Source organism: Linepithema humile, chromosome 6 (genome assembly GCF_040581485.1).
Source record: "Linepithema humile isolate Giens D197 chromosome 6, Lhum_UNIL_v1.0, whole genome shotgun sequence".
Taxonomy (NCBI): Eukaryota; Metazoa; Arthropoda; class Insecta; order Hymenoptera; family Formicidae; genus Linepithema; species Linepithema humile.
Window position 1 is genome coordinate 14,419,797 of NC_090133.1, and position 14,431 is coordinate 14,434,227.

The following is a 14,431-nucleotide window of genomic DNA, read 5'->3' on the forward strand; positions in this document are numbered from 1 at the left end:
TCCTACGTTATATTGTTGAGAGCGGAACCGCCTTAGAACCGCGGGTAATCTTAAACGGGACGAAAATTGTAGTACTAACAGTGGGACATACGAAATTTATCGATAGTATTAATTATATGCCAATGCGTTTATCGAAGTTACCGAAGGCTTTTGGCCTGACGAATACTTCGGACAAAGGCATTTTTTCGCATTTATTTAATACCAACGATAATCAGTCATATGTCGGGCCGTTGCCGGATATTCGATATTATTCACCCGATAGTATGAATACGAACGAGCGAGAAAAGTTTTTAGCGTGGCACGCGGAAATGATTCGTACGAATTATGTGTTTGATTTCGAATGCGAGATATTGCGTTACTGTCGCAACGACGTGAATATTCTGAGACGCGCGTGTATGTCTTTCAGAAAGATTTTCTTGAAGTGCGGTCGCGTGTGTCCGTTCGAGGAATGCACAACCATCGCTTCCACGTGTATGAGGGTTTTTAGAAAAAACTTTTTACGTGAAAGAGAAATTGGAATAATTCCACCGGGCGGGTACAGACGCGCGAATACCCAATCGCGGAAGGCGCTTCAGTGGCTGGTGTGGAAGGAGCGCGAGCTCGGACATAACATCACCCACGCAGGACGCACTCGGGAATATCGTCTACAAGACGGCACGCTAGTCGATGGTTATTACGAGTCGGTGGAAAACGGTATAACACACTATCACGTGTTGCAATTCCACGGTTGTTTTTGGCACGGATGTCCGTCGTGTTTTAAGATTAATCGCGATAGGGAACTAACGGTAAACAACGAACGCGGCGATACGATTGATTTGCGTTATGAGCGCACCATCGCAACAACGTATCGTCTTCGAAGACGGGGGTACTCGGTGATAGAGAAGTGGGAATGCGTCTTTGATCGCGAAATGATGGAAAATAGGGAAATGCGTGAATTTTTACAAAATAACCCGATGATAGAAATTGAGCCGCTCAACCCGCGCGATGCGTTCTACGGCGGACGTACGGGGAACATCGTGACGCGGTACGAGATTACGGATACGGAGAAGATACGCTACGTGGATGTGTGTTCTCTGTACCCGTACGTACTGAAGATCGGGGTTTTCCCGATCGGACATCCCACGGTGTACGTCGCGGAGGAATGCTCGACTCTAATTGGCATAGGACCGTGTTACAATTTTGATTCCGTCGAAGGTCTCGTGCGTTGCAGGGTACTCCCTCCGAGCGATCTCTTTCACCCCGTATTACCCTATCGCGTGCGTGGAAAGCTACTATTCGCGTTGTGTCGCAGTTGTTGCGAAACATTTTCACACGATGAATGTACCCACGAGCCGTTCGAGCGAGAATTCGAGGGTACGTGGGTATCGCTTGAATTGCGCAAAGCCATCGACAAAGGTTATCTCGTAACAAGGGTTTGTGAGATTTGGCAATACACCACAGCTCGCTACGATCCCGATACACAGCAGGGTGGATTATTTACGGAATATATAAACACATTTTTAAAATTGAAACAAGAAGCCAGCGGATGGCCGAGCGAGTGTGAGGATGACGTGTCTAAAGAACAATATCTTCGCGACTACGAGAAAACCGAGGGTGTCGTTCTCGATAAGCAAAACATCGCAAAAAATCCTGGTTTGCGCTCGGTCGCGAAGCTATGTTTAAATTCTTTTTGGGGGAAATTTGGTCAACGATCCAACCTGCCGAATACCGAGATCGTAAAAACTCAACAGCGTTTAGCGAGTTTACTCACGAGTCCTCAGCATGAGATAATCGAAATATTACCCGTAAACGAAGAAGTGATGTATGTTTCGTGGCGACTGCGAGAAGAGCTGGACGTACCCTCGCCTCTTACTAACGTGGTTATAGCGGCTTTCATGACGGCACAGGCGCGTCTTGTATTATACGAATATTTAGATAAATTGGATCGTCGCGTTTTATATTACGATACCGACTCGTGTATTTACGTGAGCAGCGGTGTCTCCGATGAATACGAAGTGCGTAAAGGTAATTTCCTAGGCGATATGACGGACGAACTCGAGAGCTATGGTCGCGGTAGCTATATCGAGGCGTTTGTATCGGGTGGTTCGAAATTTTACGCATACCTGGTTCGCACAGCGGAAGGGCAAACGCGAGAAGTTTGCAAAGTAAAGGGCATAACTCTAAATTTCGAAAACTCACGCTTAGTTAATTTTAATAGTATTAGGGAATTATTATTACGTAAAGAGCGAGAAGGTCAAGAGGAGGAGGAGAAAGGGACGGAGTCGGCAACGGTAGAATCGCGTTCGATAAATCTACGTTTCAGAGCAATTCGACGTACAGCCTTTCACGAAATAATAACACGCGACGAAGTGAAAGCTTGCACACCCGTGTTGCTAAAACGTAGATTTCTCGACAGTCGTTGTTCCGTCCCTTATGGATATTTATCCGAACGCTAATTGTTATTTCACGATGCTGTTCCTTCGCTCTATTTTATTATTTAAATAATTACACGCATGTTTTCCCCATATATGTAAAATTTATAAATTTTTTTGTAAAAAGTAAATAAAAATTGTGTTGTAAAAATAGAATAAGAATAGACTAAGAAAATGATAAAATTATAGAAAAAGGTCATGTAAAGATTTAAGAAATAATAAAATTGTTTATATTTTATATCGTTTTTGCTTTGTATTTATATTCTGAAAAAATAATTCTCCAATGATTTTTCTCCAAGTTTATTTTCCCCTTTCTCTCTCTCTCTCCCCACATACATTCACGTAAAACGACTATTTTTGCCCAATTCTTTCCGTGGAAAGCAGCTTTTCATCGTGGGGGAGTATCATAAGCTCATGAACTCACTCCCCCGCGCGCGCAGGCGCTGACGCGAGCAATTCCGCTTGTTCAGCATTTACGCTTGTCCAGCTTCTCCGGTCTGAATCAGCTCGTAAAAGACCGCCGCGAAGTACGCTGGCGCGCGCGCACCTCCGCCGCGGAGTGCCCCCTGCCGCGATGGTAAGCTTACTTCATCGTACCGTTACACGGCTTTTTTTATGCTAGTGAAGACACGAGCGGTGTTCATTTCACAAGATGGACGTACGCTGGAAACATCCCTGGACGGCTATTGTCAGCGGTCCCACCGGCTGTGGTAAAACGGTCTTTGTAAAATCCTTTCTCAAATATTTACCCGAAATGGCCGATGTTTCTTTTGAAAGAGTCTTATTTTATTACGCCGAATGGCAAGACGCATATCGTCAACTACAATACATGTTTGCGAAAACAAAAGAGAAAGTGGGAGGACATGGAAGAGGGGAGGGTAAAATAAAGAGAAATATAATCGAGTTTCGCGAAGGGCTACCGCAAACGGACGATTATTCTTGCGATCCTCTCGCACCAAAATTGGTGATAATCGACGATCTTATGAGAGAATCATCCTCGTGCGACGTAATCGTGGATCTTTTTACAAAGGGTAGTCATCATAAGAATCTCAGTGTTATACTCATCACGCAAAATCTATTTCACCAGGGACGCGGACAGCGCGACATATCTCTTAATTCTAACTACATAGTCGTCTTCAAGAACCCGCGCGATCGCGCTCAAATTCGCCATCTCGCGCGACAAGTGTACCCCCATGACCCAAAGTTTCTAGAAGAAGCATACTTTGACGCAACCTCACGCCCTCACGGATATTTATTACTCGATCTGAAACAATCGACTCCGGACAAATATCGATTTCGGACAAACATCTTTCCCGACGATGCGTTGCATTACGTCTACGTACCGCGCAGATCATTCTCAAGCGTATAAAAAGTATGTACTTGCGTTCGCGTGACGTCAGTTGCGAGAGACTTTCACACGATGAAAGAAGCGGTAGCAGCGTCAGACAGTGCAACGAAAACCGCTAAACGTTCGATCGGAAAGAGAAACGTTTGTCTTCTAGAGGCATTGTGTCATCTGAACAAAAATCAACGCACCTCCTTCCTGCGAACCGCGGATGAAAAATTTATTCGCTGTATTTGCGAATGCGTTTTCAACACACTCAATGGTAACGTTGCGCTCGAACGACGCGAAAAAAATCGTCTGAGCAAATACAAAACGGTGCTGCGTCGTATCGCGTCAAAGCGTGGAAATTGGAAGAATAAAAGAAAGCTATTGGTACAACGAGGTGGATTCTTATCCTATATCATCGTTCCTTTATTAGAGGCCTTATTTTCGCGAATTATAGACAGGGCGACGGATTAAAACACAAGAGAGAAAATAATATTGAGCGTTATGGAAAGAGCGAAAAAAATGGTTTTAATTTCTACGGAAAATCTCGAGAGAATGCAGCGTCAATTACATCATCCGCAGCCGACTACCGACGGTGTACCTCTGGTGGAAAACACATCGGGGAACAACGAAAGCGCTAATAATAATAATTCCGTGCGAACTCCCGGGACCCCTTTATCCAGACTCGATGCGGAGTTGAGTCAAATTCTTAATTCACCCTATCCGAAGGATGAAGCCGAGAGATGGAAGATGTACAAAGAGGTTCTTTGGCGATATCTTCACTTTGTACGAGTAGCACGAGGACGACGAAATCAAGAGGACGACACGCGTAACGCCGAGGAAGAAGAAGAAGAAGAAAAAGACGAAAATGCGTTGGACACACGTGAAGGAGTACCGGTGCACGATCTCACGGGCTCATTCGTTCCGGACTCTAGTCGTACGAGAAGCTTTTCGAAAGAACACGACACAAGTCTTGAGGTGATGAAAAGCGTCGGAAGAATAGTGGAAAGCGTACCGAAATCTTACCGTGCCGAAGCTCGCTTACTAACGAAACACCTACTCGATAAAACATCGTCGAGTAGAATTAGCTGGGATGAGCAAGGAGTCGTGACTATAGACGGTAACGTCGTAAAAGATTCAAATATCTCAGATCTGATAAACGAGGCGATGCGCGATAGAAAAACCGTGAAAGCCGTGGGAAGAGTTCAGTTCGCGCGGTTACTTCACGACTTGAACATTCCCTCCACACTAGTGAGAAATAAAAAATTATTAACAGTTGGTTCTTCGCAAAATATCGCGAAACTTAGCGGTCCTACGGCGAGTTCCACTCCTAAGAGAAACACGGATTCTCCGGTAGCGAGACGCCTGCTCGATTGGAATAAATTGGAATGACGGGTCTTAAAAAATTGTACTATGATCCCGCGCATTATGCCGGTTATTCGGCTGTTGATAATCTGTTTCGCGCGGTGAATTTATCCCGTAACAATGTCGTGCGATGGCTCGAAGCGCAAGATGCGTACACACTGCATCGTCCATTGCGACGGAAATTTCCACGAATGCATTACAACGTAACGAATATCGACGATCTGTGGGAGGCTGATTTGATCGAACTCCGAAATCTCAAAAGTTACAACGACGGATATCAAGAGACACGGTAGTGTCTCGCGCCAAGTTCACGCGTAGCGCAAGACCGACCGTGTATCTTTACGCGAGACGGAAGGTTCAGATGAGCCGAGATTATCGGATCTCAATAACGGCTGGGCCAATTGAGTTGATAATAGGCTCAATCGATAGCGCATACCCAAATTACATGAGAAAAGTATGCTTGTTTTTACTGTAGGTGTTGTAGAAAAAAAGTTATAATAATCCAAAGTCGAGAAATCTAAAAAATCATCATTTTTCTCGGATGTCACGCTAAAATATCGCGTAAAATGTCACGCATGTCTTATTGGTCAGCGTCGTCAGTACGCAACCAATCAGAACGCACTCAACTCAGATTTCTAATATGGCGGCGCTCAGACCTGTCAGCTCGCAGCTTTGATGATATTAATTAACGTTGATATAATTAATATCGGTCGTAGAATGTATATATAACGTGTTGTGGAGACGAATAAAGGTAGTGTATATAAAAAATAATAGTATTCTTCATAAAAAAATTTTTTTTCGATCTTAAAGTGCAGAAGTGTAGCAAGACATGTTGACAACACTCTCAGTATTCTGTGGTTAGTGGACAGACAGAACAGAAAGTGTGTACACTTTGTGTACATGGTAGAATCTGCAAGTAAGTAAGCAGGTATATGTAAGCAGGTATGTAATGTTATATTATTATGTGAATATTTCACGACTGTAAAATTAATATAATATTTATTTATGTCTGTCTAAGCGCTGTCACAAGTATATCTCTGCCCTTGCTGGTTTTGCCAGAACAGTGTCATCAGTGTCATCATCAGTGGCTGTTATTTTTTTTCGAATCGAGGTGTGATTTTATCAACGAGATTGTCCTTTTATAGTAAGAAACAAAAAATTATAATTTTTATCTTGCTTTATATGTATATGATATATATTTAGCGTGCTCAAACAGAAGCGGTTTTTTAGGCAATCATGAGAGCAGTCGCAGTTTGTACGCTATTCCAGGATTAGATTATTGCTCATGAAGATGTATTGTTGCCATATACTACAAATGAGAAAGCAGCATTGCAACACGAATTGTTCGATAAATTTTTGACCTATCATCCAGACAAGGAACCATGTTTTGTAACATAAGAGATCTTCCGAGCATGGCAGAAATATATATATAATATATATATTACCATTTACATGGTACCATTTACATGGATTTTCAATATAGTAGTCATGTGAGTTTGCAAGCTCCTAGTGGTTATATGTGGTGATTATCTATCTTATCAATATATAAGCGTTATTTTTTTAATTTATTTATTTTTTATATCTAGGGGAACATTTAGGATGAAAAGAGAAGACGGATATTCATTTGATTTTGTAGAATACCACCTTTTTCTTTGGAATCGAAGGAAGAAGAGCCTAAAGTAGAAACACTATGCCTTATGTGACAATTGTTGTTTAGAGACTTTAGTGTATGATTTGTCTAAAATAAATAAAATTAGATAGCTCAAAGTTTAATAATTTTGTTCTGAGTAGCCTAAATTGGTTTCAACAATATTTTATAATTTACAGTCAATTTTGTATATAAAAAAAAAAATATAGCATGTCGCCTTCTGTAGTTAACGTAAAATTGACTGAAAATTATAAATATCGTTGAAACTAATATAGGATACTCAGAACAGAAATATTAAACTTTGAGCTATTTAATTTTATTTATTTTAGACAAATCATACACTAAAGTCTCGAAACATGTACTTTTTTCACAAAAATGTATGGTAAAATTGAAATTTATACAATCATATCAATTATTATTATGCCTTATGTGACAATTGTTTAGAAACTTTAGTGTATGATGTCTAAAATAAATAAAATTAAATAGCTCAAAGTTTAATATTTCTGTTCTGAGTATCCTAAATTAGTTTCAACAATATTTTATAATTTACAGTCAATTTTGTATTTTTAATTTATTTATTTTTTAACTCTAGGGGAACATTTAGGATGGAAAGAGAAGACAGATATACATTTGATTTTGTAGAATACCACCTTTTCCTTTGGAATCGAAGGAAGAAGAGCCTAAAGTAGAAACACTATGCCTTATGTGACAATTGTTGTTTAGAGACTTTAGTGTATGATTTGTCTAAAATAAATAAAATTAGATAGCTCAAAGTTTAATAATTTTGTTCTGAGTATCCTAAATTAGTTTCAACAATATTTTATAATTTACAGTCAATTTTGTATATAAAAAAAAAAAAATATAGCATGTCGCCTTCTGTAGTTAACGTAAAATTGACTGAAAATTATAAATATCGTTGAAACTAATTTAGGATACTCAGAACAGAAATATTAAACTTTGAGCTATTTAATTTTATTTATTTTAGACAAATCATACACTAAAGTCTCGAAACATGTACTTTTTTCACAAAAATGTATGGTAAAATTGAAATTTATACAATCATATCAATTATTATTATGCCTTATGTGACAATTGTTTAGAAACTTTAGTGTATGATTTGTCTAAAATAAATAAAATTAAATAGCTCAAAGTTTAATATTTCTGTTCTGAGTATCCTAAATTAGTTTCAACAATATTTTATAATTTACAGTCAATTTTGTATTTTTAATTTATTTATTTTTTAACTCTAGGGGAACATTTAGGATGGAAAGAGAAGACAGATATACATTTGATTTTGTAGAATACCACCTTTTCCTTTGGAATCGAAGGAAGAAGAGCCTAAAGTAGAAACACTATGCCTTATGTGACAATTGTTGTTTAGAGACTTTAGTGTATGATTTGTCTAAAATAAATAAAATTAGATAGCTCAAAGTTTAATAATTTTGTTCTGAGTATCCTAAATTAGTTTCAACAATATTTTATAATTTACAGTCAATTTTGTATATAAAAAAAAAAAAATATAGCATGTCGCCTTCTGTAGTTAACGTAAAATTGACTGAAAATTATAAATATCGTTGAAACTAATTTAGGATACTCAGAACAGAAATATTAAACTTTGAGCTATTTAATTTTATTTATTTTAGACAAATCATACACTAAAGTCTCGAAACATGTACTTTTTTCACAAAAATGTATGGTAAAATTGAAATTTATACAATCATATCAATTATTATTATGCCTTATGTGACAATTGTTTAGAAACTTTAGTGTATGATTTGTCTAAAATAAATAAAATTAGATAGCTCAAAGTTTAATAATTTTGTTCTGAGTATCCTAAATTAGTTTCAACAATATTTTATTTTTTATAATTTACAGTCAATTTTAATAAAAAAAAATATAGCATAAGTCGCCTTCTGTAGTTAATGCTATGGTTGACAACAATAATAATGTATTACATGAATATCTGTATCCTGTGCAATTGTCATATAAATAAGAAGACAAAAAGTGGTAATATATATAAGTAATATTTATTTATATATATTTATATTTATACATATATATATATACTTATGTATTTATTTATATTAATATATATTTATTTATATATAAAAATAGTTTAATAGAAAAGTGGTGAGTAAAAATTATTAAAAATGGAAATGAATATGTCCGCGACTTTGCCCGCGACTTTGCCTGCGACTTCCACCGCGACCTCCTCGACGACCGCGACCTCCTCCTCTTCCTCTGTTCCATCGTGGTGCTGTAATAGAACAAAACAAATTTAATAATTTATTTTCGGGGATAAAATAATTAAAATTAATAAAATATATATAAAATAAAATATAAAATAAATAAAATAACTTACGTAGCACTGGTATGTACTCCTATCCCCTCTGCTGCCACTGCCATTGTTGTTGTTGCTGTTGCTGCTGTTGCTGCCAATTTTTTATCTCTAAAAAAAAATTGAAATATTAAATTTATACTTATTATACTTATTTTGAAAGCGAATATAATTTTTATAATTTTTACCTTTTATAATATGTGGCGGAAGATATGAACAATCAAGAGACACGACTCTTGATTGTTCATATCTTCCGCCACATATTATAAAAGGTAAAAATTATAAAAATTATATTTGCTTTCAAAATAAGTATAATAAGTATAAATTTAATATTTCAATTTTTTGCTGGTAGCGGCGGCGGCTGCGACTGTGGCTGCAACGCTGACAGCGGTGGCCCCGGAACAATCAAGAGACACGACTCTTGATTGTTCATATCTTCCGCCACATATTATAAAAGGTAAAAATTATAAAAATTATATTCGCTTTCAAAATAAGTATAATAAGTATAAATTTAATATTTCAATTTTTTGCTGGTAGCGGCGGCGGCTGCGACTGTGGCTGCAACGCTGACAGCGGTGGCCCCGGTGGCAACGATGACGGCGGTGGCCCCGGTGGCAATGATGACGGCGGTGGTCCCGGTGGCAACGATGACGGCGGTGGCCCCGGTGGCAATGATGACGGCGGTGGCCCCGGTTGCAACGATGACGGCGGTGGTCCCGGTGACAATGGTGGCGGTGGCCCCGGTGGTAACGGTGGCAGTGGCGGTGGCCCCGGTTGCAACGATGACGGCGATGGTCCCGGTGACAATGGTGGCGGTGGCCCCGGTGGTAACGGTGGCAGTGGCGGTGGCCCCGGTTGCAACGATGACGGCGGTGGTCCCGGTGGCAATGGTAGCGGTGGCCCCGGTGGTAACGGTGGCAGTGGCGGTGGCCCCGGCAACGTGTCACAAGATGGGTTCAGTATTACTTTTAATGCTCGAAATTCTTCCTTCAATGCAGCGAGTTCAGCAATAGTCGCTGCATTGAAGGAAGAATTTTCTTTCTCTGCTTCATTCATTTCTGTAAAAAAAAAAATATTTTATACTTTCCATTATTTTGTTACATTACATAATATAATTTTGTCTTGTACTTACTTTTTTTTCGCTCCCTGCGACTGTGTCTTTGCGACGCCATTTTAGATACGTCTCTTATAGTTTCCATTATTATCCATTTCCATTATAGGCTTAGTTTACACCGATTGTTTAGTACGCGTATCAAGTGCTAAATCTGCTTCTTTGATTGGTGTATCAAGAGACACGGTAGTGTCTCGTGCGCAAGTTCACGCGCAGCGCAAGACCGACCGTGTATCTTTACCCGAGCCCGAAAGTTGAGACGAGCCGAAATTATCAGATCTCAGTAATAGTTTATTTATTTAGATTTTACACTAAACGATTTATATCTATCGGAGAAGCAGATTTAATACTTGGTACGCGTACTAAACAATCGATGTAAACTAAGCCATAGTAGTGACAAGATGCAAATTTTAGGCCGCTCGTGCTATTGGTGGTGGAGTTAATGTCCACCATGTTTTTTGTCGCTGCTCGGAAGTTTCAAGGAGACAATTGGTGTATTCAAGGAGTCGATTATGTATCATAAAAAAGTAAAAATTACAAAAGTTAACAAATTTACTAGTTATTGACCAATAAGATCATGGATATTTTAGTAAATTTATTTACTTTTGTAATTTTTACTTCATTTTATGCTACACAATCGACTCCTTAAATACACCAATTGTCTCCTTGGAACTTCCGAGCAGCGACAAAAAACATGGTGGACATTAACCTCACCACCAATAGCACTAGCGGCCTAAAATTTGCATCTTGTAAACTAAGCCTATAATGGAAATGGATAATAATGGAAACCATAAGAGGCGTATCTAAAATGGCGTCGCAAAGACACAGTCGCAGGGAGCGAAAAAAAAGTAAGTACAAGACAAAATTATATTATGTAATGTAACAAAATAATAGAAAGTATAAAATATTTTTTTTTTACAGAAATGAATGAAGCAGAGAAAGAAAATTCTTCCTTCAATGAAGCGAGTTCAGCAATAGTCGCTGCATATACATATAAAGCAAGATAAAAATTATAATTTTTTGTTTCTTACTATAAAAGGACAATCTCGTTGATCAATCAAAACTTGATAAAACATATATCCGGCCTGCCTTTTACTTCTTTCTCACCAACATTGTTGAAATGTTATCCTCTCTATATAAAAGATAAAGATTATCTATATAACATCCATATAAAAGCAAAAAAAATAGATATAGTTATTCATACAACTACGCATACCCATCTTTCTTATTGAATAGAGCTGTCATGTTTACTTTAGCCAACCAAGGAAATAAAATCACACCTCGATTCGAAAAAAAATAATAGCCACTGATGACACTAATGACACTGCTCTGGCAAAACCAGCAAGGGCAGTGATACTTGTGACAGCGCTTAGACAGACATAAATAAATATATTATTAGTTTTACAGTCGTGAAATATTCATATAATAATAACATTACATACCTGCTTACATATACCTGCTTACTTACCTGCAGATTCCACCATGTACACAAAGGGTGCGTTCCACTTAACGCCCGCAACGCTCCTAGAATCATTTTATCCTCGTTTAACTTTCGATGAAAAACAAGGATAAAATGATCCTAGGAGCGTTGCGGGCGTTAAGTGGAACGCACCCAAAGTGTGCACACTTTCTGTTCTGTCTGTCCACTAACCACAGAATATTAAGTGTTGTGACCGACTACGAATACCGGCCATTGTCATAAAGAGAAATGGAAATGCTGCATTGTGATTTGTCAGCTGTCATTAGAAACGAGATTGGTTTACGGAAAACACCAATTGAATACTTTTGAGGCGTAGCACAATTTGTAAGTCATTTATATAAATGTGACTCTATGGCTGTCGACTGACAGATGAGACAAAATGTCTGCCGTGTTTATTGTGCATATTTGTGTTTATAGTGGTGGAAATATTTACGGTGGAAATATTTACGGTGTTCTTGTGATAACAACTGCTCAGTATATTACTTGAGGTATGTTTCCGTTGTTTATTTTATATATATAGTATAGTATTATATCTCTAAATATAGCAGCCGTGTTAGAAACGTCTGATTGTCAATATAATATTTAATAATAAATTTACATATAATAAAAGTAAAGTACAAAAATCCAAAGCCAGATGTAATTTGCTAACTAAACTTTTTAACATTTATTACTCTTGTTTAACATATGTTTCGGTTCTTCAAAACGTGTTACCCAAGAGTAATAAATGTTATTACATCTGGCTTTGGGTTTTTGTGCTTTATTATACAGGGTGTCTGGCAATAATCGCCCCACCGGTCATATACAGGTAGAGGAGGTCAAATCGAGTAGAAAAGTCCTTTACCATTTTTTAATTTTCATAATAAGTACTGAGTAATTAACGAAAAAAGATCGGCGAATCCGCGCGAGTAAAGCGTGCGCGGTGAGAAGGACGTCCCACTGCTACGCGATCACTAGGACACAAGGATCTAGCGTTACGCGCCGCTCGTATGTTGCCATTGTCATTTGTAGAGCGCTCCTCCCAACGCTTCATCGCGCGCCTAGTGATCGCATAGCAGTGGGATGTCCTTCTCGCTGCGCGCGCTTTACTTGCACGGATTCACCAATCTTTTTTCGTTAATTACTTAGTACTTATTACAAAAATCAAAAAATGGTAAAGGACTTTTCTACTCGATTTGACCTCCTCTACCTGTATATGACCGGTGGGGCGATTATTGCCAGACACCCTGTATATGTTAACTTATTAATTAATATTATTATATTAAAATTATTATTTTATATTGACTTTTAACATATATTTATTTAATAAAAATGATAGAGCTTTTATATTTATTTTAAAATGTTAATATATATTAAAATGTTAATATATATATTACTATAAATACCATGTAGTATTATCCTGAAATAGATAGTCGTGTAAAGACGTTTGATTTTTAATGTAAATAAAATATTTACATATTTTTATATTTACTATGAATACCATAAATTAAAGAGTAAAGATAAACGACTCTTAGATCAAGAAACAAATATTGAATATATTTATAGTAAATATATGTTAATATTTTATATTAAAAATCAAACGTCTTTACACGACTTTATCTATTTCAGGATAATACTACATGGTATTTATAGTAAATATATTAACATTTTAAAGTATTCAATATTTTGATTCAATATTTATCGTGTTAAATACAACAATATATGTTTACTTTATTAATTTTTATTGCAGATACTATTATTATTTGAAGAACAGAGAAAGACAGTGAGAAAGTGTAAGTGGTATTTTAAAATTGGAAAATTTAAAATTTTAATAATTTATTAAGTAAATAATACAAAATTGTATAATTAGTGTAACATTAAAAAAAATTGTATTAGTGTATTAAAAATTGAAATAAAAGATTGTTTAGCCATTATTACTGTATTAAATGTTTATTGTAGATTCTTGGATTTCCAGAGGAGTTTCGGTGTAAGTATTTTTTTTTTTACTTTTTATACAAGAGCTGCTGTGCGCTTATAAAAAAGAACGGTTGCTGTGCACCGTATAAAAAGAATCACTGCGCTGTGCGCTTACAAAAAAGAACGGTTGCTGTGCACCTTATAAAAAGAATCACTGCGCTGTGCGCTTATAAAAAGAAAGGTTGCTGTGCACCTTAAAGAGTGACTGCTGTGCGTCTTTAAACACTTGACATAAAAAGAAGGGTTGCTGTGCGCCTACAAAAATCGACTGCTGTGCGTCTGTAACTGTTGTGTGCCTGTAAGGATATAGAAAATATTGAATTTTAATAATATTAATAAAACAAAAATGTCTATAAAAATAGAAAAACAGATGATGTTAAAATCAGATAAAAAAAATATTGCTCAAGGTGATTGGTTAAACGATAAACATCATTTTAACCAACTTTTAAAAAATTGTTCAGATTATAAACCTGAAGAGACATGGAAATTGCAATGTCTTGAGTATATAAAACATATACCAGAAGACAAAAAACATATACAGATATTACATAGCACAGAACATTGGATATGCAGCTATTATGATAGAAAAAATTTATTTATCTATGATTCATTAAATAAGAAAGAGTTGCACAGTGATCATAAAAAGTTCTTAAGACAATTATTTCCAACTTATCCTTTTAATGAGCGCCCTGTCAAGTTTCTTACTGTACAAAAACAACCAAATGGTAATGATTGCGGTGTTTTTGCTATAGCTTTTGCTATTTCATTATTATTTAATATTAAACCTGAAAACGT

The 14,431-nt window shown here is 37.0% G+C and overlaps 2 protein-coding genes and 3 long non-coding RNA genes across 5 annotated transcripts; 3 read left to right on the forward strand and 2 right to left on the reverse strand.

Moving 5' to 3' along the window:
• Positions 1-245: 245 nt before the first annotated feature.
• LOC137000718 (uncharacterized) lies at positions 246-2,435 on the forward strand. Its single transcript, XM_067358063.1, has one exon. It carries the CDS (start codon positions 264-266, stop codon positions 2,433-2,435), a length of 2,172 nt encoding a protein of 723 aa, XP_067214164.1. The 5' UTR covers positions 246-263.
• A 3,289-nt stretch (positions 2,436-5,724) lies between these two features.
• LOC137000626 (uncharacterized) lies at positions 5,725-8,242 on the forward strand. Its single transcript, XR_010890894.1, has 4 exons — positions 5,725-6,048; positions 6,125-6,250; positions 6,337-6,596; positions 6,693-8,242. It is a non-coding gene; the product is annotated as an uncharacterized lncRNA (long non-coding RNA).
• Positions 8,243-8,762: 520 nt separating this feature from the next.
• Positions 8,763-10,292, reverse strand: LOC137000623 (homeobox protein ESX1-like). The gene is made up of 3 exons (XM_067357794.1): positions 10,225-10,292; positions 9,117-10,150; positions 8,763-9,011 (listed from the first exon to the last, which is right to left on the reverse strand). Exons 1-2 carry the CDS (start codon positions 10,289-10,291, stop codon positions 9,612-9,614), a joined length of 606 nt encoding a protein of 201 aa, XP_067213895.1. The 5' UTR covers position 10,292; the 3' UTR covers positions 8,763-9,011; positions 9,117-9,611.
• Positions 10,293-11,234: 942 nt separating this feature from the next.
• Positions 11,235-11,729, reverse strand: LOC137000629 (uncharacterized). The gene is made up of 3 exons (XR_010890897.1): positions 11,672-11,729; positions 11,420-11,571; positions 11,235-11,335 (listed from the first exon to the last, which is right to left on the reverse strand). It is a non-coding gene; the product is annotated as an uncharacterized lncRNA (long non-coding RNA).
• A 318-nt stretch (positions 11,730-12,047) lies between these two features.
• LOC137000630 (uncharacterized) lies at positions 12,048-13,957 on the forward strand. The gene is made up of 2 exons (XR_010890898.1): positions 12,048-12,171; positions 13,410-13,957. It is a non-coding gene; the product is annotated as an uncharacterized lncRNA (long non-coding RNA).
• Positions 13,958-14,431: the final 474 nt, after the last annotated feature.

Coding starts and splice junctions, on each gene's coding strand:
- LOC137000718 (XM_067358063.1), top strand. CDS start 264: ATGAATACGAACGAGCGAGAAAAGTTTTTAGCGTGGCACGCGGAAATG.
- LOC137000623 (XM_067357794.1), bottom strand. CDS start 10,291: ATGGAAACTATAAGAGACGTATCTAAAATGGCGTCGCAAAGACACAGT. Junction 10,151..10,224: donor TCGCAGGGAGCGAAAAAAAA/GTAAGTACAAGA, acceptor TTTTTTTTACAG/AAATGAATGAAGCAGAGAAA.